The sequence below is a fragment of the Rhinolophus hipposideros genome (genome assembly GCF_964194185.1).
Source record: "Rhinolophus hipposideros genome assembly, chromosome: 2".
NCBI lineage: Eukaryota > Metazoa > Chordata > Mammalia > Chiroptera > Rhinolophidae > Rhinolophus > Rhinolophus hipposideros.
Window position 1 is genome coordinate 36,361,663 of NC_138048.1, and position 25,502 is coordinate 36,387,164.

The following is a 25,502-nucleotide window of genomic DNA, read 5'->3' on the forward strand; positions in this document are numbered from 1 at the left end:
TCCTGCTGAGCCCGTTAAGTATTACTGTGGCCAGAAGGCAGTCAGACCCTGACAAGTGAGTCCTGTTTTGGGATGATGGAGGACTGAAGAGGCCAAACCTTGCTCACTGGCCCCACGGGGCTGTTTGGTTCTTAGATCTGGAAGTTGTTTCCAGAGCAGATTTGAGGGTGGCATAAATGAACACATCTGGCTTTCCTGTTTTAACTAGAACTACCCTGGGCAGACTCATTTACCACCTCAAGGAGTATCTCTTCCCAAGGCACAATATGCGGAAATCCAAATAGGATTTCAGAAGCCCAAGATTTCTAAAAAGTGGCCAAGAAGTGCAAGTGGCAGTAGACATGTAAAAAGCAAGGGGGAAATGGTTTCCAAGTAAAATGAGAATGTTGAGTGGCTTGACTCTGGTGACAGAACCATATTATGAAAGGATGAGGACTTCCCGTACCTGAGAGAAAGAGGCTGGGTTTTCAGTCAGAAACCACTAAGCCCACTATGTATGCAATATTTATAAGAGACCACTTGTGATACTATTAAATTTCTAGGTATTGCTATATATGAGGTTTTAAAAGGCCTCTTCAGGTGTTGACAGGTCCTATAGGACCTGCTGCACATGTACATAAGGGAAGTACTACTGTTTCAACTTCCACACAGATTATTCATTTCTTGTCATTAAAAAAGTGCAGCTTTACAATTCCAGAAAGGCTTTCATTAAGTAATTGAACAATTTGGATCATTGTTGCTCTTCTGAAACTTTTAGAATTGCTCTTCATGTTTTAGAAATGCCTCATTCTCTTTGCATTGCTTGGCTAACCACAAGTCCCTAAACTTGGCAAAAATAATACTTCTGGCTGGGTTTTAGAGTATCTTAATGTGTGTTGTACTGTGGTAGCCTAGCACAGAAGGTGTAGCGATTCATTCCCTTACTGTGATGCTTTTTAAAAGAACTGAATAGTGGGAGCATGTGGTAATGCAAATAAGTGATGCTTTAGAAACTTGTTTTAACAAGGTGAAACCAATTTAGATATTAGATAGCTCATATGTATCAACACAGATAGACATGGAAATACTAACAGTCATAGACGTTTTATGACATCAAGATTATAAGTGATCAGAGTTAATTGATCAGACTTAACAGAAAATATTCAAGCTGACCAAGGATACCTTAACAACAAAGAGTAGGTGATCCTTGCATGTTCCTGAAAGTGCAATGGGTCGGGAGTGAGGTGATGTTATTAGATAACATAGTCATTAGTTAATATAGTTATTAGTTAATGTAGTCACTGAGGGAAAAGCCCTATGAATCTTGTTTTAAGGCGTTTTAACTCAATTCTTTAAAATGTGAATATTTACATACTGGGTTTATTTAGAGCAATGATTCCCAGCTCGGGTGTCATACCATTCCCCAGGTAGTATTTGGAAATTTGTGAGACATTATTTATGTCAGTGATTGGGGCATGCTACCACCTAGAATTGGGGCTGCGGGTAAAAGTTTACAGAAGGAGCTGAGGTGTGTGTTGATTCAGCAGTGAGTGAAACAGTATTGCCTAGTGAAGAATTGTCCCACCCAAAATGCCGAAAGCATCCTAACTAAGAAATGCTAAATTAGAATGTAGGATATTACTGTGAGTTAAGCTGAACCAGATGAATAATTGGAAGTTTCTCCTCTTTGGACTCTGAGGTTGCCTGCCCATATATAAAGAATAAAGAAGTTGGTACTGTAGTGCAACTACTGATAATGTAATCAAAGACAAAGTGATACACACATTCAGCATTTTTCATAACACTGCACTGTAATGAAGTCCAAAGGGTAATTTGTAGTTAGGAAAAATCAGATTTTATAAATATACTACAAATAAAAACTAATTTTGTTCCTCTTTTTTTTGAAAGACAGAGAATAAATTCATGAAGATGTTAGGAACGTGAATGCGAATGAGTGGGGTTGAAAGAAGGAAAAAAAAGACTTAAGTTGTTGGAAACCTTTCTTAAGGAACATCTGCTAGTTTCCTTTCAGTCAGTGTTTTATGTTACTGAGATTATAGATGATTCTCTGTGATTTCTTGAGCCATCTCTGACATTTGTCTCCAAGTTTAGTTATTTCGAGGACGGTTCTTTCATTCATTTATCATTTATTGAATGTATCCTTTGTAATATGCATGCTTCAGTCAAGTGTGAAAGCCAAACCTGCAAACATGAAAATTTCTATCCAAGGTAATAATTTCACTGTGGCTGTGTGAATAAAATAGTATGGAGCCCAGGGAACACTCTAGTTAATCAACTTTGGCCTTTGATCAGAGTATGGAAATCAGTGAAGGTCCCTGGAAATGAGACAGAACAATGTTTCTACTCTTCCACTAGTCAGAGCATTGACTAAGAAGCTAGGATGATTTGGGTATAAATAGACAATGGAATTTTTAAATTCACTTTTAATTAGCATATGATATGTTGAGAGTCTGCTTTATGTCTATGTATATAGTCAAGTATATGCTTCACTTCTTAATACTCAAACTGTAAAACATTCCACAGTAATTGAATTACAGACTAAAGGCTCATTTGCTGCATTGCAGTCATTATGCAGTGAAGCAGTTAATTTTGAGCAAGTGTGAAAAGATGTCACATGGTCACAGACAGGATCAGACATAAAATGACTTTCTGCTGCAGCATATTGATTTGTACCTCAGAAGCCTGCTACTTTGTTCTCTATTAAATTACATTTTAAATAATTTGATTTTAAAATAACTTATTGGCTTTCTTTTTTGCTTATAAAATAATAAATGTCAAAAACACTAAAAAGCATGAAGACAAAAATGGAAATCGCCCTCAATGCACATTCCACTCCATATCCATGGTGAACATTTTGGGGTTTATCCTGCCAGTGTTTTTTCTAGGCATAGATACACTTTTACAGTTTTTCTTCCCAATCAGAATCATGGAGTATAAATGTTACTGTAAGTGTATTTAAGGAAATTTTTTTTTTCATTTATTGATGTTACAGTCTAATTCTTACGCCCTTTCTTGTTGGAGTTTTTTTCTTTCTACTTTAGTATTTTATTTGTATTTCACAAAGATGGTAAGATTCAGGTTTCATATGCTGGGGAGTTGAACATTTTAGAAATCTATACTTCTTTATGTGTTCCCTATCTATCTGTAAAATCACAGCCATTTGATAAGGATGAAGGGAAAGTTTTCTTTTTCAAGGAAAAGAAAATAGCTATTTTGCTAGGGAGGAAAAACTTGAGGGTATTATAAGGATTTATTTATGACAACATTTGCCTAATGCTGAACAGGTACAGTGACGCTTTTGCTGGTCATTCTTGAAGTACGCTTCCCGGGACTTGCCTGCAGGTGCTGTGAGTTACTGTGTGTTCACACGCGTGGGTGGTTCATGCTCCTTTCTTGAGTTGAGCTATCAGGCTACCAGTCAAGAATGTAATGAGTGCTGAGTTTGTGGATGAGTTTCCAAAGTTAAATGTGGCTTTTGGGGTCATGTTCAAACAAAACCATATTTTATGAGAGCATGGAATAATACTTAACCGTCCAAGTGCCGACAGAGTTGTCTAATATCTATCAATCTATCAGCTCTACACTGATGGGGGCGCAGGGAGACATTGTGCACGCACATGCATGTGTTAACTTTAAAAGCGTAGTGCTTTTCCATGGAAGGTGTTCTTTTCCTTAGTGCCCAGAAAGATTCTTTCGTAATGGGGGCTCTTAACCCAGGATTACAGATCTTCCTTAGTGTTCAATTAGACGCTACTGTTTCTCTCTACCCACTGAGCTTTCGGGACTGTTAGTTATCAGTGGTAGGCGCTTACCCCGTAATTTTACCACGTTCATATCTTGTTTCCTCCTTATATTAAAAGGCCCACAAACAACAGCTGTTGAAGTTCAGAAAATATGTTTGAATAAATGGTGAAATGCTGTGGTATTTATTTTCCCTAATTGTTTAAAATGGACCGTGGAGATACTCGAGATATTTATATAGTTTTAAAGTAACCGTATTTCATTATTGAAGTTACATATTATCATTAGACTTTTTTTTCCTATATGTAGTAGAAATGTGAAAGGTTGAGAATAGATTTTGTGTTTAAATATGAAACTTAAACTCGGTTTCGATGGAAGGTGCTCAACATTTTTCTCCTAGTTTCCTATTGCTGAGGTAATCATCGTACTCATCCCAGTCCAAGGAGGTGCTGGCTCATGTCCAGGACTGTCTGACATCACACAGACGGAACTGGGAATTCTGCCGAGTGGTCAGATGGATGCTGTTACTAGGACGCGTGCTCAGATCACGCGGAGGGCAGAAGCAGCCCAGGCAGCGGCAGTGGCAGCGCAGAAGCAGCTACTTCTAGGCTGCAAACTAAAAGCTAATAACTCACATGATTGAATTTCAGGGAACATTTTTGTCATAGTTGGGAGTGGGTGCCTAACAGAACCATCAATGTCAACTATAAACAGTGAGAAAAATGCTTTTCTAAGATCAAAGACATACTGTATTTGGGATTTGTTCAAGAATAGTCACTTTGCATTTATAAATACACTTTGAACTGCAGTATTTTGTTATCTGTTTTCAATGGAGGACTGCTTGTTGATAGGCCACTTCCTGCCTTTCATCTTTTATTCTGACTGGAAAAAAGGGGATAAAAAAAGGCAGCACCATAGTAGTGGCAATCCTTTTTTATGAGTTGTTTTACAACATGGGCAGATGAATTAGATATTTTAGAAAGGAAAGTTGGCTGTCGTAGAAATGCAGTCCTGATTTTGTGACGGTGTTCAGATAACTTCCTGCCAGAATGATAGCAGAAGTAAACGGTGTAACCTGTAGGGAAACTGGAGGATGGAAAATAAGAATTTTAACATTGAGGAGCCAGGACCTTATATAGACCAACAGGAGGCTGTGAGCACGGAGAAGCAAGTTGTAAGAAATAGGAAACTCTTCTGAGAGGAGAAGTATCCAACAGAGGAAAGACACTGATTTGTCAGCTTGGTGGGGTCTTGTTCTTGGAATCAACCTAAATCTGCTTAACCAGAGGGTAATCAGGTGCTTGCCAAAAGGAATGTTGAGGGTGGTCATTTGGGGCCACCGTAGGCTAGTTGCAAAGTCAGAACTTGTACAACCTAGCCAAGATGATGTCTCTAAACGAAACTGAAGGAAGCAAAGGGGGAAAAACTCACCCAGGATTGAAACTCATCATAGTTTGCTGAAAGTCACTTGTGAAAGAGACCCCATTCCCTTTCTTTCTCAGCCTTCATTTTCTTCATCAGCTCTCTCCAGTGATGCAAAGAGGGTAATGCAGGTTATCCTGCCGTGAGTAATGGACGCTGATTTCCATTTCTCTGATTGCTTACTGTCTGCTGTAAGCAATGCCTTACTGAAATTCTGCCTGTGTCCTGGAGCTTTTTGACTAATGTTGTGTTTTGGGCAAAAGTCCTAATAACCACAGACTCCTTCATTCAACTTTTCTGCGTTTGTCGTTATTGATGTTCAGTTAAAACTCTCAGTGTAGGTTTTTGCTCTCCTACATTTTGTGGCCACAGAGGTTTTTTGTCGTTGGTATCGCTCAGATCCTATTATATTTATGAATGAAGTTGTTAGGGTTACATATAGCTGTTTCGTAGTAGTTACACCTTTTAGATAATCTCAGAATTTTTGAAAGTTGGTATGATGTGGACTCCAGGGTTTTTCGGGAATACTAAATAAAGCAAGTCTTAGTTGTGAAATCCTTAATTAATCAGCCAGAGTGGAAAAAAATTGCCCAACAAATATTAATCTGGAAATGAACTCAAGGATATTTTAATAATGTGAACCCTCTTAACTACCAGGATAAGGCAATGATTTAATTGTAGTTCAGGCACATAATGCTAATTGAAGCGAAGTCAAACTGTACTGAGTTACTTTAGCACTACGTGGTACATGTCACTTGAAAAAGAAAATCACAGGTTAAAGCCGACAAAAATAATCATCATGTATTTTACCTCTGAGCCCCTTGATCTTCAGAGGACTTAATAGGAACCTTTTTAGTTAATAATCCCAGTTTTTAAAAAAAGTATTGAAACACTTGCAGAATTAACTGTTTCCCAAATGTTTCTAGGGCCACCTAAATGCGGACGAGAAGTATTGAACAGCAGTATAGTATGGCAGCTGGACCACTTGAGTCCAAATCCTGGTCTCCAGTGTACTGGTTTCCTAGCTGTGTGACCTGGGCAAGTTCTCCTCTGTGCCTCAGTTGCCCTGTTTGTAAAATGTGAATAATTATGGTTCCGACATCACAGTTGTATTGAGGATCAAATGGATTGATGACTGTAGTTACAACAGTGCCCTGGAGTATGAGTAAGTGCAGAAAGATAAAGAGAAAAGGCATGCTCACTGTTCTCTGTGCTTTGTTATACATGAAAATTATGTTTTCAGTTTTAAACTACAAGCCTTCCCTTATTTACAATAAAACGTTTCCTAAATCGAAAGTAAATTTCTGCAAAGGAAGTGTTTATTATTGTTTTTATTATATAGCATGCTTTTTGACTTTGTAAATCCTAAATATTAGGTATATCATATTCAGATGGATATATTATGACTAGATTTCCAATCCTATAAACCTGTGCTTATTTTTAGATAGAAACATTTTTTTAAAAAGTGTTCTGGAAGATAGGTGTTGAAAGAATAGTGACAGCAATTGCCTGTACTTGGCACAATTAATAATTTAGCACTTTTCAGTTGTCAGGGACAGACCCATTTGTCTACTCTTCATGTGTCGGAGTGCTTGTAATTTCCCATTAATTTTTCCATCATGAAGGAACTCTTCAGTGTTCCAGCTAGTTCTCCTTGATGTGAAGAGGCCCAGGATTTAAAGGCTCAGATCTGGCCACATTTATTACTTGTCTGAGCTGCATATTGTGGTGTTCAAAATATCCAGTGTGATAGGCAGAGTTTTGCTCAAGATGTGGCTTATGTGGTTCTTTTTAAACGTAAAAATAGGGCTACGGTGGTTTAATCATAACCAACCTGTTAGCCATCTGAATCTCCTGGTCTCTGAAAGTGTAATATCCCCATAATAAAGCATACACGGAATTAATTATAAAGTAAAAAATTACTAGGGGACTCCATGGCCTTCATTTAAAACTATTAGAAATTGAATTTTTCTTTTAAGGAAATAAATGCTTTCCCATGTACTCTCTTAAATGATTTTGGGGAGTAAATGTTGGGAAAGTTATGTTTCTTTGCTATAGAATTCTAAGAAAGCACATCGAAAGTGTTTAAAATGTTAGTAATTAAAAAACAATTTAGTGAAAATATACGAAATTCAAAATGTATCCAATTTATAAATTTTAGAATCCAGTGTTAGTTAATAGCGGAAGGGGATTGGCATAAACTGAGAAAAACAGTGTCGGAAAAATACATAAAGTAGCTGTTAGAATTTTTTAAAGACCCACCTATACAGGTAAGAAAGAAATTATTGCCAGTATAAAGTCTGTGTGAGGGGCTGTGAAAGCTGATTTATTGTGTCTTTATCTTCCTGGTAGGAGATGAGAGAGGAGAATGGAAGTCTGTGTATAGGAGAGGGCGGAATCTGCAGTACAGCATGGTCCCATCTGGAGATAATGAGATAAAATCATAGCAGAGAATGATAATGGGCCTTCAAGGTCATCTAAACCAATCTCTGATGCTCAAAGACTTTCCACAGTTTTTCTACTTTATCAGTTGCTAATTTGTCCTTGAACAGGTTTGGTATTGGATCTTTCTCTTTTTCCGAGGTGAAAGCCAGGACTAGGTGCTTGGAATATATACTCAGTTTGGTATTGTTATTGGTCCCCAGAGTTCCCTCTTTCTCACTATGCAAGAGTTCTACCAGCAAGAGGAAAATTAGTATGAGAAGCCCAGAAATGTTGCTAGATTTTATACCTGTCTCAGGTCGTGTTTGACCAGTTTCTATTTGCCAACAAAATTCCAGCTCTGTTCTCCCTAAGCATTACTTTACCGTTAAGTTCCAGCCAGTGTTCTTAAGTGAAGCCTGAGATTTCAGGAATGGCCAGCCACCTGACTTTTTTCAAGCTACTTCATTGTGTGGAAAGTTGCAGACCCTACCCCCAGTCTTAAATAACACAGCAAGGATCTGAATAGTTCTTTACAGGGTTGTTCAAGGGCTATTTTTATGGATGCCCTGTAAGAGAAGCCAGGTCAGACTTGGTCAAGTTTGCAGTGATCACAAAGTTTGCAGTGACAGGAAGCTCCTGGAATCTGGAGTTCACCCCTAGCTGTGTCCTCAGTGATCAGTGTAGCCATTAGTTAAGGGGTTAACAGTGGGACAAATTGGGGCTGTCAAAGTGAATAAAGAGAATTATCTGAATTCTCCAGTGGCTTTTGTAATTCAACTATCCGTGTACCAGGAATGTCTTATTATTACATACTAGCTATTGTAACCCCTAATGGTTTGGACCACATTTGTTGCACTCTATTACATGCTGTCTAGTTCCCAAATTATTTCACTATTATATAGATCTTATTTCACCGACAGGCCCTTTATTGGTACAGCTCATCATTTATATGTGTCATCTCTTAATGCTGGTCCATTAATCGGTCTTCCAAAGGTTGATTTGGGATCAGGAGGTCTCTGTAGAGGAGCTATGTAAGAGCTGAAGCAGGAATTTGCCTACTTCTCAAGTATAGATTTGGTAGTCAGCAAATCCAGCCAGCCGAGAGAACTCAGCAAGCCGAATTCTTTGACTTAGTGAGCCAAACCTTCCAGTTTGAGAAACACCATAATGGGATATAAATACTGTGTCTGACATTTGCTGTTTAGATTGTGATTTTTGATGTGCATCAGACAACAACAGGTTTTATTTATTGTTTCTTAAAATTAGTCTGATCAAGCATACTTTTTTCACACCAGTTGGTTCTTTCTCAAATTCTCACCCAACCTTACTTTTACTCTCAAACTTTGTTATTACAGATTTTAAAATCCAGTAAATACTTGCGCATATGTGTGGATCTTTTTTTTTCTTTTTTTTTTGAATTAAATATGTTCTGAATTTTTGTTCATACTTAAAAATATTTGCAAGAAGCATTAGAAATGGCGTGCTGCTCTGGCATTATATGGCAGATTTGTTAAGTGTTCTTCCCTTACATGTTGTGTTGCTTAGGGAAGTGACAAGCTTTCATGATCATTGTTAAATTGTAACCTACCTAATTGTGTTCAATGCAGAATGCTGGGTTGAGAAATCATGTTTGTTCCACCCTGCCTCTCAGAATAATTAGACGGAGATGCGTGTACTCTCCATCAATAAAGCATATTTGTTTTGAAAGACACAGCGCTCATGGGCTGTCAGTAACCACGACTTCTGAGAGCACTTTGGTTGCTGCAACATCAACATTTACAAATGCGAAATGAAGGAAAGTGTGCTGAGTCACATGTACATATGCTTTTTTGTGCCCCATTCCCTCACTCCCCCAGTGTATTTGGTATGGCTAAATGCATAGGAAGGACTAGTCTGAAATAGAAATGGAAATTTGCCAACCCTCTGGCTAAAGTAAATACTGAGAGGCTAAATGCTAAAAAGGCTTGTAAAATTGAATTACTTTCCCTTCCAAAATAAACGTATTGATAAAAAACTGAAGTCAGTGATAAGTAGAAGAAAGTACCCGTGTTTTGAGATTGATGCCCAGAGTCTTCAGGCTGTGTCCCTGGTTTGCCCCTTACTGGTGTTGGAAAGATTCTGTAAATGTCTCTGAGGTTCCTCTCATTTAGCTGTGAAATGGGTAGAGTATACTCACTTCAAGGATTGTGCAATATTATACATTAATGTATTCATAAAGGCTTTGTAAGTTACAAAGTGGTACCTAATTGAGAAGTAACAATTAAGGGTAGTCCAGGAGGTTTTAATAGCAGCACTGATTTTTCTTATTAGAAAATATGTTTAGAATTTACTGATGAAATGTACTTTTTCCCTGTTATAAAGTGCTTTATTATAAAAAGTAAAACAATTCCTTATTCATCAAAAAATAACTTCCATCTTTGAAAAAGAAAGTGAAAGAAAAGAAAGAGTGGGCATATGGGTAGCACTCAAGCCCCTGCTGTTGATTATATAATTTTTGCCCCCTACCTCTGGTAGCTGTGAGGCAGGACTATCCGTGTAAGTGAAAGCATCCCTCCTTCTTGCCTCTTCCACGTAGTGACATTGTGTAAGTGTGGAAAGACTTGGTTATGATATTCTTTGCAAAAGACTGGAGATTCCAGATGGAGAGGAATGAATGCGAAATGGTCCTAGTAAAGAATCGTGGCTTAGGGGAAAAAGGATAACGAAATTTAACTCCTGGGTTTAAGTCAGTACACTGTGCTTGGATGATTGCTTCTCCCTAAAATCAATGAATGCCATGGCCTGAATGATATAGAAGAGCTATTTAAGTAAGTTTTCCAGGTTTATATAGTTTACAATTCTTTATAGAGGGGCGTTTGTGTTCTTTACACTGTAAAGTATTACCTTTTCCTTTGTCTTGAAATAGGATGCGAGAAGACAAAAATTCGGCCAGCAGAGGGAGCAGATGTATGTACATTAGGCAGTAAGCAAAATACTCCAAGATGCCTCAGTGAACATGTGTCTTGTGGGTAATGCCCATTGTCATACTGTGTATTGAGAGAAAAACAAGAAAGGAGGGATGAAGTAGGGTCAAGAAAACATCTAGCTATTTATATTCTCCCTTTGGTAGTTTTTAAAAAGGAAAAAAAATGCCAAGGAAATACTAATACACAAACAGGAACTTATTTTTTGGTTAATTCTATAAAGTGAAGAACTTTTTAAAACAAATGCCATAAATTTAATACATTTACTTAATAAAAACAAGCTTTCAGTACTTGGCACGGTGGTTAGAGCACGTTCAGCCCAAACAGCTGAAAGGAATAAAACATCGGAACGGGAAACGTGAGGGAGGGTTGATGATCTGAAGGGCGCACCGTTCTGACGCTGGATCAGCACATCAGCCCTTTGGTATCATGTGTATTAAATCAGAAAATGCAAATATATTAAAAATATTTCACCAAGTGTGAAGGAAGTATAAAACAAATGATTTTCTGCTTAACTCTAGTTAAATAGAAAATATTAATGTATCATAGCTCCCTATGCATTCTAATTAATTTCCTTGGCAAATATACAGCATGAAATGCATTAAATTCATGCATTTTCAAGCACTATTTATTAAAATACGTGTTACAGTATTCTAAGCATTTCGGAATATTAAAATAAGCAACATCCTCCAGTCATGTAATATGTAATGCGTTAATGCAAATGATGAGTTAACTCAATTCTAGTGTTTCAGAGTGTAAAACAGTGGGCATTGCAAAGGATAGGATAAGCTACTTCAATAAATACTATAACTACTAAAATAAGAAATATTGGTTCTTTGGGGAAAATAAAGATTTCTGTTTGGCAACCATTAAGACTGAGAAATTCTGCTTTAAATGAACTAAATTTAACTGACTTAAATTTATTTGTCATCTTTTTAGATTAAAGAACAGTAACTTAGGAAAAAGAGATTCCAACAGGAGATATCATAGATTGTTAATTCTTAACTGAACCATTGTTTCTAGCTCTTTCTTAAAAGTTAAAATTAGAGATCAGGATGATGGAAGACATCCAGGCCCTATTATTATTTTTAGACTATAACCTGAATCATATAAATGAAAAAAATTATTTTTATTCTTTTTTATTTTTTTTTAAATTATTCTTTTAAACTTTGACGATTTTAGATAAAATTTAGATTTACTCTTAAAAATGTGCGTGATCATTCTTAAAATTTAAATGGCTGTATATACATTGGTACACAGAAGATTAAATAATCAGTGTTAGTGATGGGTACTGGAGGAAAGGAAATAGATAATTATTTCTCATGTGAGGTCACAATTATTCATTGGGTCGTTTTGACATCTGCTGCGTAGAAACTATTTCCAAACAAGTAAAATTGCCAGGTGTTCCGGTTTTAGTTTGAGTAGGTGCTAGGAATTTCTGAGATGGATGGAGGGTCCCAGAACAGAGGAGAAAGGAAGAGCAGGGGGATGGACTAGAAAAGAAGCAGTGGCAAATGAGGAAAAGGAATAAAGGTAATAGGAGTAGGCTTTAGGAAATAGACCGAGAGCTCATTCTGGGTATTTGCCCACAGTGTGCCTGGGTCTATCATGCACTGGAGATACCATGGTGAACGTGCCACAGCCCTTGTTCTTCATTAACAGTCAAGTGGGATAGAAAGAAGGAAACAGGCCATTTCATTGTGGCTTAAGGTTGAGGGGAGGGCCAAGCTATGCCCGGCAGCAGGGATCGGAGTTCCACTGCGAGGTGACAGACAACAGTGCAGATGCTATGAGGTCAGAGTCCTTGGCAAGTTCCAAATGATGACGTGTGTGGAGTTTTAAGAATGAGAATGGAGCAAAGAATTACGAGCCGTAAAAGTAAACAGAGACCAAGTCGGGAAGAGTCTTGTGTGTTACATGAAGGAAGAAGTTTGGACTTTTTCCTGAGTACGTTGAGAGACAGAGATTCATGCAGCAGAAGGGCATGAGCAGATATTTTTAGTGTGGAGAAATGAAGTCAGCGCAGCTATAGGTAAGAAGATCAGACAGCTAGCTGACCCAGTGCCATGGGAATGGACAGGAGAGGACCATGTGTCGGAAGCAGAAGGGACAAGAGACAGAACTTGGTGAGAGATTTAACTATCAGGGCAAGAAGCCACTTGCAGTGATTTGAATTTATAGGGAGAAAATGGAAGAGCTGTGTGTGCTTTCCAGATGTTTATGTGAAGTGAGTGTTACGGGTCCAATGTCCCTGGGCCTGGTGCGTCAAAACGTCAGTTTGGAGTAAGGAAAGGTTTAGAGACAGTGCCAACTAAGAATTTGGGAGACCTAATCTGCAAATCAATCTTAAGAATGCACAGGGTTCGGGCTTCTTTCATGTTCAGGCTTCCAGGGGAGAAAAAAAATGGGAGGGGCAAGAGGTGATTGACAACTGCAGACATCTGGGCGCCTGTAGCAGTCCTAGGAAGATTTTGCTAGTTGATGTGAGTCCTGTCACAAGGTTCCTGCTAATCTTTGATAAACAATACATACTTCCCTTATCTTCACAGGAGAGGCACTCTGGTAAGGAGCTGTTTTTGTAAAACTCAAGAGCCAAAGCAGAATACCTCTAAGGATTGGCTTGTATGTATGCAAGAAGCAGAAGCTATTAGCCTGGAGGCCCTGGGAATCAAGCAGGCTTGAACAAGAGTCTTTAGATGCCAAGTATTTCACTCTGTTATGGGAAGGAGTATCCATTTCCTGTGTACCTGGTCCTGGCATGCTCCCCGGGGATATGGTAGAGACAGAGGCCAGACCCAGGCAAGGTATTTTCTCTGAGAGGCTAGAAATCAAAGATGTAAGTGTGAATCATAGCAAGGTAGAGAAGCCAGAACCTGTGGCGTGGTTAGAATGAATTATGAGTGCTTTCTAGGAAATGAATCCTGGGGTTTAGAACAGAGATTAGGAACCAAGGCCGAAGTGTTAGGTGGTAGAGCTTATGAACAGTGTTAGTACCAAGCAGGCCAGTTTGGCTGCTAGCCAGGTGGCCTGGAGTTAGGCAATCTTCTGGCTTGAGGGCTGGGGTCATTTTGTACAAATAAGAGAGGATTGCCTGAAGGAGGAGAGAGATTCAGAGAGGGCTCTAGGTTTGAGATTGTGTGGAGACTGAAAGAGCAGGTATCAACCAGTAGGAACAGTTGACAGTTTATCAATAGTTCATCAAAGAAAGAAACTGAAGGACTCATGACCCAAGGTAGCAGAAAGGGAGATTAAAAGCACAGATTGGGAGTGAGAGGAGCTGATCTTGAATCTTGGCCTTTGAGAGAAGATGGAAGAAGAAACAGTTTGGAAAAGGCAAAGTGGGACTTGTAGAGAGTCCACATATGAAGAGCTTGTTAGCCAGGAAGCAGAGCCATTTTCTCAGAATGACTGGGGTTGTGGTGGGAAGGACAGTCTGGAGAAGTGATCTGAAGCTCGGGCAGGGGGATGGGAGGGTTAGAAAATCTAGGTTTGAATCCTGGCTCCTCCACATGTTGACAGAGTGGCCTTGGGCATGTTGCTTAAGCTTTGTCATTCTCAGTTGCTTCATATATAAAATGTGACCATTGTAGTTGCTTTCTCTGAGTCCTATCAAAGATTAAAGAAATTAATTCACGTAAAGGTGTTCAGCATGTATCAATCGTTCAGTAAGATTTGTTATTAGGAGACAATATTATATAATGGTCAAGAACCAGACTCTGAAGTCAGACCCCCTGAGTCAAGACTGTCTCCGCCAACCTGTGCTGACGGTGTGACCTTGGACTTTATATCATTTATAAACATAATGCATAGTTATCAGGTGATCAATAAATATGTATTCACCTGTATTGACAATAAATGACACACCATGAGCTTGTCTTCCTTCCAGTGTGATAATTATGTCCTACCCATGTGACAAATGCATATAATAAAAACCTTTGTTAATTAAACCGCAATTACTTTTGCACCAACCTAATAAAAGCGGCAAACTGTATGTTATCTGTGCCCCAGTTTTCTCATCTGTAAAAAGGAGATGATAATAGTACCTACATCTTAGGCTTGTTTGCAATTGAGAGAATTAATAAATATAAAGCTTCTGGCTTCTGGCACATTGGAAGGAATAAACACTATATGTTATATATGTTTATCTGCATTATGTATAGAAATGTTTTATATAAATATATGTAATCATTTACTGTATAATTGTTTTAATAAAAATTATTACTGTTGTTCTCACCCATCATCAGTAGGAGTTGAGGAGAAACTGAGAATTTATAGTGGGCACTGGGGCGCTGGGTGAGACTGAATAAGATAAGTAAAAATGATTTCTGACTAGCACTGAAGGCCAGCCTGAAACTGGAAACTTTTTGTAGTGAGCTCAGACCATAGGAGCAGCCGGCAGGTTGGGGGATAGACCTAGAGAAGAAAAATGATTGGATGAGTTCAGAGTTGGGGCTTATTAGCAGACCGATTATGAAAGGAAAAGAGAGCGAGTGAGCTGAAGGTGGTACTATGATATCCTGTTTGAGAGAATAATGAGAGTCAGTGACAAACAACCAGAGAAGGGAATAAAGCTCTCAGAACATGTTTTTAGACTAGTACTGACAGCTCTTGTTTGGAGGTGACTCAGCTCTTGTTTGGAGGTGACTTAGGTTTCATTACATTTATTACACCGCCTTGTCAGTTTGTTTCTGTTCTCTCTCCGCTCCCCTCCTGAACAGCCCTTCCTAGGTTCTTATTTTTCCTTCCATGCATATTTTCTTTTCAAGCCTTATATCTCTTCTGCCTTCTAGCAAAACAACATAAAGAAAAGCATAATAAGAAAGCAGAGAAATACTGTTTCTATATTCACTTCCTCGCGTATTCTCTGAGCATCTAGCACAGCAATATTTGCTCTGACAGATTCAGAAAAAAGCATCTGGTATGTTCATTACTCTCAAGGGTCTCTGTGGGAGGAATTGACATGAAATCATTAGGCATATATTGTACAGAAAAATGATAATTGTTATACAATCAAGTATCAAAAAATATGGCACAGCCATTACATGTGGGTGCTTAAAAATGGTGCTTAGGAAGGAAAGAAACATGAGCTGGGGCAAATAAAGACAGCTTTTAGAAATGGGAGTTCAGAGAGGCTTGCACAGAAAGTGAGAGTTGGGGTTTGGGGTACGTGTACAGGCCTGGGAGAGCAGTAGCTCAGGGCAGGTGTGACAGACAGAGTCCAGCCTGGCAGGAGAGCAGAGGTAGGCAGGGAGTTGAATGGGAGGTAAGGCTGGACGCATAATTCCCACAGTGCATATAGCTTACCAGGTAATCAGTAAGTATGTGTTCCACTGCATTGAGAATAAATGAGGAAGAGAGTCCCATGAGCTTGTATTCTTGTGCTTCAAATTCTTGTCAATGTGATAATTATGTCCTATATGTGTAGTAAATGCATGGAAAAAAACCCTTTGTTAATTTAGAAACTAGAAGAGACAAAACGTGTAATGCTGGGCCTGTTGAAGAATAGGAATTTGGTAACTTGCTGATTGAGAATATAAACACCTCCATAAAATTGTAGGAAAACTGAAAGTTGGCCTTTTGCGGCCTGGGGGAGCGGGGATGGGTGGGTATGGTGGGAACACCTCCTAGCCTGTTACTTGAATTCTCTGTGTAAATAGCTATTCCTCTCTAAGCATGGGTGGTTTATCTCTTTGGCTGTTGTCTCTCTCTGTAGTCCAAGGCAGCCTGCATTTTGAGAACCACCTGAAGCTCTCTCAAGGCTAAGTGTCAGGGAATATAAGAGATCATAAAATACATATTCCTTCCTTCCTGAGGTTAGGGCACAGGGCCCAGAGCTGCCAGTACAACTAAGCCCTTCTTTGAATAGTGGCTGCCTTACTGGTATTCAAGAAGAGGATATAGATAACATCTTGACATAGTTAAGGTTTCAACTTGAAGAGCCACTCCTTTTCAATAAGGAGTGTATTTAAAGACACTTTGCATGAATAGGGTGGCTGAATTGCTTCTAAAAATGAGAGCAGTACATTGTTGAATGAGATTTTTTCATTTCCTCTGTCTATAGTTTAGAATTGTCATTAGAATTACAATAAATAATAATGATACGCATTTGTAGGGCTTTTATCTTCAAAGAGTTTTCGAGTTAATCTAATGTAATTGTCACTTGAAGTCATCAGGGATTGCACTCGTTCTTCTCTCGTGAACCCTGAAAGTGTTCGCGCTCTAGCCCTTCGGTGCTCTCTGGAGGTGTTTCCCTGGCCCAGAAGCTCTGTGTTCTATGGGAAACGCCTGGAGAGTTGACAGAGGCTTTCTGTTGTTCCTTGTCCTAGGTGAGCGTTTGGGCTATTGCGTTAGGCGTCCTGGCTCCCATGCCCTCTCCTCATCCTCTTGTGTGATCCTAGGCCACTTCCCTCAACTGCTCCCTACTTCCACCTGCCTCAGAGGGTTCTTGTGAGGTTACATGAAATAATGAATATTAAGTACATAGTATTTAATTAATAAGTATTAATAAGTATTAGCAGTGCATTAGTAGTGTTTTAAAAATATTAGGAACACATCATTCCAGGAAGTTGTTATAGGTGATTAACTGTTGGATGATGAAATGATCAGCCCTTAAATTACCTTCTTTAGCAATTGCTATGTACCTGACCCAGTGCTAAGGCACTAGGACACAAAAGGAAGAATCTGGGGTATGTCCCCTCTAGAAGTTCAGTCTATTTGGGTAGGGAGCAATAGATAACACTAACTGTACAACGCTGATAAGGGCTGGACCTACGCAGGCCAAGGATGATCAAATCCCAAGAGTGAAAAATGACAGCTTTAGACCTCAGGTTTTCATAGAACGCTTTAGAGAGGAAGGGATATGGGACCTGGACCTTGGACAATGAGAAGAACTTTGACAAAAATGGGAGAATTTCAGGGTGAGCAAGGCTTCCGAGTTGGGGTGTTGGCCAGCTTCTGTGTCAGCAGAACTTGCAACATGGAAAGCAAGGGGTGTCTTGAAAGCAGCAGGCCTCTCTTGAAAGCTTTTAAGTAGGTCAGTCCAATTTGTACAGAAGCTCTAGAGATACCACTTCGTCTTCATTTCTTTGGGCTGATGTTTCCTCTTCTCTGTAGACACGTGAAAGCTGTGAAGCTTTGCAGTCTTAGTTGGACCCACGGGAGGCCTTACTTGTGGTTAGAATGTGTGGTTGTCTCACAATGAATGACATTTCATGGGCCTCCCTTACCTGCCTCGGTCTCATTTCGTTTGAATTTCCATTAATATGATTTGAAGGGAATTTTATTAGACATTTAGGAAAACAGTCAAAATTCTAAACTACCCCTGTGACACAGTTAAATTCACACGGTGTTTTGAAGACGGAAGTGTACTGATTGCCTGAGTTGTAAGAAAAGATGATAAACACGGGATCTGATTCACAGAACTTCGGACTGTGCCAGGGCACTGTTTCTGACTGTGTAGCACTCAAAGAAAAGGAAACCTCCCATCTTTCTTTTTCAGTGTCTGAGGCTAGAGGTTATATCATCTGGGCAGCATACAAACCAGTTAAATGGGAGACATCTGTGCTCTCCTGAGCAGCATCTTAGGCTGTTTCGTGATCAGATGCTGCCAGTTAAACCCATACTCCCTCTACAACATTTGTGGGCAAAGGGGGGATTTCCTAACATCGAGTGAGAATCTCCATGCTAGCCTCTGTGCTGGGTAGTATCTAAAAAGTGTTCTCTCCATAGAGCTATTACTGAATTTTAACATGTGGAAAGATCAGCAAGATTAGTAATATTGCAGCAAGTTGGTAGTGGTAGAGGCAGCATTCTAGAATAAATGGGGCCTGTCAGTCTGCAGTGTCCATTTATTTTTCTGTTGTTAAACGTGGTATTTGCTTTGTATTGATTCTTCTTTGATACTGCTTTTTTAAATTTCTCGTAAGTTTGAGCTCGGTAAAGGTCTTCATGAATGGGTGGGCTTGCCGCATTTGAAGAATATAATTAAATGAAGTTTTTCCTAATACATCACCAACTTGATTTACATTGAGTTCAGTACAGTGAGAATCTAGGTGCCCATCCTGGTATATAAAAGGGCACCCATGAGTTGGATTGTTTCTATAGGGTAAATGAATATTCAGGATTTTGGATCTGTACCTTCAGACTCCATCATTCGACAATGTCAGCAGCGTAATTTGATACTCTCACGTCCAGTCCACTGACAGTTAAAATAACGTGACTTCAGCTGTTCTAGAGTTGCAGTGCAGAACAGAAGAATAACACCTTTTGAATGAAGTCTACCAATTGCTTCATTTATTACGTATGGATTATTTGCTTAATATGCTCTAGCTCAAGAACAAGAAGCCACACTTTACAATGTGTGGGGGTTTTAGTGGCAAAATTTAAGAGTAATCCTCTGTTACTATCAAAAGTTAACAGTATTTCCTCTTTGTTGTTGAAATAAGATGAGTGATGAGGTTAAGTCTCAAAATCCTGTCCTCTTTGCCCTTGTCTTCCCCAGTTTTCTTAGGCTTTTCATTCATTCTTCTCTCTTGCTTTCTCATGACTTCTGAATGATAATCAGCAGAATCATTTTCCCCGCTCCTTTGCCTTCTTTCAACACTTTGGAAATAGATCCATAGGGAATTAAAAAGTAATAAGAAAACTATAAATTATTAAAGTATCCAGTTAATAGTTTGAGATATTTCATAATCATTAGATCAGTTATCCTTTTCTTGACTCTTTCGTCCCAGGTGTACTATCTTCAATTCACTTATTCATTTATTTACCTTTCATTCAGGCTGAAAATATTTATTTCATACCTACTGTGTTCTAGACGCTTTGCTAGGGATTGTCAGCCTTATTTCTCCCAAAGCCTAGGTGGTTCTCACATACCACATGCCACCTTGGCCTGCCTATCAGTTATACACGGTTTTCAGCCTCACACCCTTTTTCCCCACTCAGGGAAGAATAGCTATATTGAAGAGGGTAAGAGAGATGGGGCTTAATTTTCAAGCCATTCTAGTGTATAAAAAGAGTGAATTATTGCCATAATTCAGTACAGAGGTTCAGTGGCTGCTTGTGACAACCCTCAAAACCAACCAATCTTGATGTTCTCATGAGCCAGGCTGCTTCAAGTCTTGGGTCATCCAGAAAAAGGCCTAGTGGTGGAGGTAGGATGTACCCAAATAATTGTTACTTAAGGTTAAAGTAAGTGTCTCAGCAATAGAAAGTATTTCTAGTGCATTTCTGGGGAAGTAGAGATAAATTTGGGGAGTATCAGAAGAGACATACAGTATCTGTAGTAGTATGTCACCTGCAGAGAAAGAATTTGGGGATTAATGTGATTATTCTGAGCCCAAAAGCCACATATACCATCCATTAATTTGATTCTCGATACTCTGTTTTCTGTCTGAATATTGAAATTACACACACACACACACACACACATACACACACACAAAGGTAGATGTGCTTAAACACATGCACACCTAAATGAAAAAGCGTAATCAAAATCCTTGAGGCTAAAGGATGTGTTTTTCTCTAGGCACTGCAATCACTTTCACCTCTCCAGTTGATAGCAGCTGCCTGACTTACAGTTTCCCATTGATTCTGGTACTCTTTAAAAAATGTTATCTCATAAAATATTGGGCATCCAGTATGGGTTTAATTACCACTCAAGCAGCTCATCCTGAAGTGATTAATAAGCCACGAAAATAACCATTTCTTCTTCTCTCTATATAGCATTGGTATTTTTGGAAATTGGGTTGCCTGCGCCAAGTTTTATTTGTAGATAGAATGGGAATTGTTAAATGGTCTATCATCAGCTCACAAGAAATCTTTGTTCCTTTATTAAGAGCATACCAGCTAACTAATTCCATTTAGAGTTTTCAATAACTTCTTGTACTCTTGAGGCAGCCACACAAATCATATAATTGCTTCAGATATTCAGCAGACGTTGACTTGCTAAGAAAAACCACAGGAGCATGGTTTTCTTTTCTCTCCCTTCCCCCCTTTTTTGACCAGACATGGCTTTTAATAAACTAGGATTTTCATCATAATTAATATTTGACAAATATTTTATTGAAATGAGGACTATTTTATTGCAGCACGAGAAATAACCTGAATGTCCATTAATAGTGGAACGATTGCATAAATTATGATACATTCTTATTTTTGAATATTACATAGTTGTTACCAAATAAGAATGATCAAGATATATTGACTTAGAAAATCATGACATATGCAACTTAAAAATACAAATGGCTACTATGACTTGACATATTTTTGTATAAAAAAATATAAAACGATATAGTCCTTAAGGATGTTAAAATTGGATAGGATAGACAAGTAGAGGGGAGAATTTAATAATACAAAAGAGAATTCAGAAGTACACTCACATGCGTGGTAATTTAGGATAGGATAAAAGTGGCATTTCAAACGAATGGAGGAAACCTGGATTATTTAATAAATGGTGTTAGAACAATTGGCTAGGTATTTTGAAAAAAAAAAAAGAAAAAGCTAGATCCCTTCCTCACTCCTTTTATCAGAATGAATTCCAGATCAAATATTTAAGTTTTTTAAAATAGTGAAATCATGCAAGTTTTAGAAGGAAACATTAATTTAAAAAACACACAAACATTCAAAGTGAGGAAGACTTAAGCATAACACCAAATCTAGAAATAAGGAAGAAGGATAAATTTTCCTGTGCCATATTGTTTTGAAGCCTTGAGAGCTGGATGAGTCTTGAAGCTGTCTGTTCTTGGACCCCATTTTAAGCAACATGGCATTAAAAGTTTATTGTTATCACTTTGCAAGCACTTGGACCAAGAGAACCATACACTGACGGAAAAGGCCACTATTCTGTGATGTCAGTAGCTGCATTTGTGTTTGTAATTGTCTGCATGAATCATTTAAGTCAGTGATGTTTCACTTCATTATTTGAATTTTTGCATGAGTATGTGTAGATAATAATTTGTATATTAATGTTACTTCAAATGAGTAAATGAAACGTGAATCAAACAAATTGCGATAAAGTATATAAGAAATGGCCACGTGTAATTTACCTCTGGGCTGTGGGGCTGAGCATGATGAAGCATTTTATGCTGTTTTCACCTTTATAATATGTGTTGTTTTTATCACTGAGAAAAACTTTCCTTTTTTAAGTCACTGAAGAGTAACTTAGAATTTTGGGCTTCTTAACCTGGCTATAGCTTAGCTATTTCAGCCAATCTGCCTTTGGGGGGGTGGAGGGAATACACTAAGGAGTAAAACTTTGTCACTGGATTGTGGTGCGTATGTGGTGTGTATCACAGATGGGTACCAAGGCTGCTCACCACCCACACCTCCACACCCCCACCGCCCTGCTAAGTATGACCTAATGTTCATGCACTGTGTGCTTGGAGGCTGCACACAGCTAGTTTTTGAAAAATGTGTGTCATCTTCTGAAATAGTTTTATTTTAAATCCAGAACGTGTGATTCTTACAAAATACTCGTTTTATTTAATAATAATCCAAGCTCAGGTTATCATAGTGTAGAATGCAAAAGTCATTTAAATTACTGTAATAAAAAAATAGGAGCCATCGGAAAAGGGATGGAGGGCCACCTGTGTGAGCACCTCTGCTCCCCTGGGAGGTATCGTTCACATTTGTCTGATGCAAAACTTTGAGAAGCCACTACCTGAATAGATAGGAACAGGTGATGGTAACTTGTAATCATCCCTAACACTTTATTTGGGTTTTGAGTTTTGAAGTTACAGTAGAAGGAAGTAGATTTCATAAAAGGCAAATTTTATTAGCTCACTTTAGCCCACTAAAATGAATGTTTGATTATGCACTTAGAATTCTTACTGAATCCTGTAAGTGCCTGAGTTAGTAGATACTTTAGTCATTAAAACTATAATCCAATTAAAGCTAAGGAAGCTAAATAAACTAATTTTAATCAAATTTACTTTGATTTTTCTGTTTCTCCCCTTTTTTTCCATTCCATAGGACACAGTAATGAAAGGCAGTAATAGAAATAAAGATCATTCAGCAGAAGGAGAAGGGGCTGGAAAACGACCAAAACGGAAGTGTCTTCAGTGGCACCCATTGCTAGCAAAGAAACTTCTTGACTTCTCAGAAGAGGAGGAAGAGGAAGAAGAAGAAGAGGATATTGATAAGGTAATTCCTTCATTTATTATAGAAGTTTTCAGTTTATTTGAGCATTCATTCTAGAAACTTCAGTCAACGTGTGTGGCGCGAAGGATGAATTTCTAAAAGCCCATGTAACTTGAATCTTACTTAACTACTTAATCTACATTTTATTCCAAATATTGATGATTCTTAAAGTGTCTGTACTTCCGAACAGTGGAGATTGAAACAGATCTTGAAGGTAATGTCCAGCGGCAGTGGAGATGGGGTAGTTGTAAACTTTGATGTGCTCACCTGGCACCCAGCCTGTCACTCCTCTGGCCTCCTGCTTTGCTCCCAGCCTAGCCCCACTGCCGTCGGCATTCTCAGGGCAGATCCCGTCCTCCCTCCTCTCTGTGGCATCTGGATGCTCTCCCCCCACCAAGCCTCTGTGGTCAGTCAGTCCTCCAAATCCCTTTCTGTGGTCTTACACTTGAGTAGCCGGCGCTTGTTTAGAAAGTCACTTAACCATGCCGGTCACTTTAGAAAGCCACATATTTTTCCAGGTCTTGGGTAACTGGCTCCTCCTCCTCATATTCAGGTCTCAGCACAAGGACTGATGTCCCCCCCTCAGCACAAGGTCCCCCCCCCCCACGGATGGGACCTCGTCATCTCAGGTGTCACTCCCACCCAACTCATTCCTTATCAAAGGATTTCCTTCATGGCACTTCTTACTATTTGCCCTGTGTTTAACAGTGTCCGTGCTTATGTCTATCTTTCTAGACTGGAATATGAGCTCAGTCTGGCACATAGTAGGTATTGAATAGAGATATATGCTCAATAGAAGAATAAATGAGTACGTATTTTATGTCATTGCAAATTTTATAAACACGGTTTTAATATTCTTCAGGCCTTCGGCATCCATTCCATCTTTTGTTCTTGGCTTGCGTCAGCTCCCTCTTCCACCATCTCAGCAGGAATTATAAACATTTTTTCCTGTTTCTCAGATATTTCTGGATACCCTTACGGTCTTTCCCCTGCTGAACTTTTTCCCTCCTTCACAGAAAAAATAGAGGCCACTAGAAATGCCTCTTTCGGTTGCCTCTACTCCCCTGTGCCCTTTTCTCACTCCTGACCAGTCTTTTCTTCCTCCTTCCTTGTTCAGAGAAGTCGGTTACTTCTATTCCAGGAAATTGCCAAGTTTATACTTAATTGGATCTTTCTGACACGTTTGCATCTGTTGATCACTTGATCTTTGAAACTGTCTCCTATTTTCACGGCAGCACTCACTCCTTTTACATCCCCAGCCAAACCTCCCTAGTTTCTTTCAGGTGATGCCCCGCCATTATGCTACCCTGAAATGTTGACATCTTGGGGGCCTCTTATTTTAATTTCTATCTTTGTCCTGGACCTTTCTCCTAAACTCTGTATTTCTGGACTCATATTTCTGACTATTTACTTGACATATCTATTTAGAATCTCAATTTGAATGTGTTCCAAACGAAGCTTTCACCTTGCTCCTCCAAACCCCATCCTCCTGCATCTTCCCTTTCTCAGTACATAGCAACTCCAACTTTCCAGTTGGTCCGACCAGAAACCTTGTCTATTTTCTTTTGCTCAAGTCTCACATTCATCCGTCCATCCGCAAATTGTTACGCCTTCAGAATACATTCTCATATTCATGAGAACATAGCGACTTCGCTACTACCATCTTAATCCAAGCCACTGCCGTTTCTCGTGCAGATGATTTATGCTACCTCTCTCCTTGCCTCTGCTGTTGTCCCACTCTGCCGTCTGTTACCAACAAAGCAGCCAGAGGGACCCTTTCAAAGTGGAAGGCTCTTCTGCTTCATGAGCGCAGGGAGTTTTATGCTGGCTGCTCTGCCTGCATCAGCTACAACAGTGTCTGGTCCATGTCACAGGCCCAGTAAACAGTCACTGAGGGAAAGAAGGAAGTCACTGAATCCTCTTATCTTTTTAGTCCACATTCTGTGGTCTCGCCCACACCCTTAGTCTTACTACCTTGATGTTGATACCTCGGTTCATTATCCCAGCTGAGACTTTGCTGAGATCCATTTCAAAATTCAGCCTGCTCAATACCGATCTTCTCCCCACCAGGTCTAATTTCTCTCGTTTGAGGAAAGGTACTCTCTTTTGTGTATGAGGGAGTCTTGCCCTCAAAGCTAGAAATACTTCCTTTTTCAACCTTTCAATCCAACTAGATTCCAGTCACTCTCGGTTCTATCTCATAAATAAATACTGCCTCTGTTCATACGTATCCATTCTCATTATTACTGCCTTGATTCAGCCCTGTTCCCTTTCTCGCCCGAACAGCTGGAATAAACTTGTAACTGGTTTCTCTAGTTTTGGCTGCCTCTAGTTTTGCTGTTACAATTCATGCTCTGCACTGCTGATAACAGGAGTTATCTTAACATACAAGCCTGACAGTGTCTTTCCCCTGCTGGAAACCACTCATGGCTCTCCATTGCATCCAGCAGTGGTTTCCTTATCCTGGTCTGGAACTAGCGTTGATTTGTTACAAAATGTTATTCAGGCCATTTCAAGGAAAAATAAGTCCAGATAGAGAGTTTTTCATTTTTATTCAGTTTATGTCTTCACGTATTTATTTATTCATTTTTTGGTTCGTTAATATACTGAAATAATTGTAACATTAAAGAGTAGTTAAAAACATTTTTTTTTTTGATGCCTGTACTTGGCAAATAAGAAGTTGACTATCTATGTTGGTCCCGCCAAAGTTATTTGATTGGTTCGTACAATCTGAAATCTCTCATTTACAGGGTTAATGCATGGTTTTCTACATGACAGCACATTCTTCGTGACTTGTGGCCCCTACCTTCTTCT

At 39.0% G+C, this 25,502-nt stretch overlaps 1 protein-coding gene across 50 annotated transcripts in view; it reads left to right on the forward strand.

Moving 5' to 3' along the window:
* Positions 1 to 25,502, forward strand: part of BBX (BBX high mobility group box domain containing) — a 245,573-nt gene that overhangs the window by 136,381 nt on the left and 83,690 nt on the right. For all 50 annotated transcript variants that reach the window (XM_081067957.1, XM_081067972.1, XM_081067941.1 and 47 more), the window contains one exon: positions 22,521 to 22,691. In XM_081067957.1, the coding sequence (XP_080924083.1) occupies positions 22,530 to 22,691 (162 nt within the window). In that variant the 5' untranslated portion in view covers positions 22,521 to 22,529. The remainder of the gene's footprint in view (positions 1 to 22,520; positions 22,692 to 25,502) is intronic.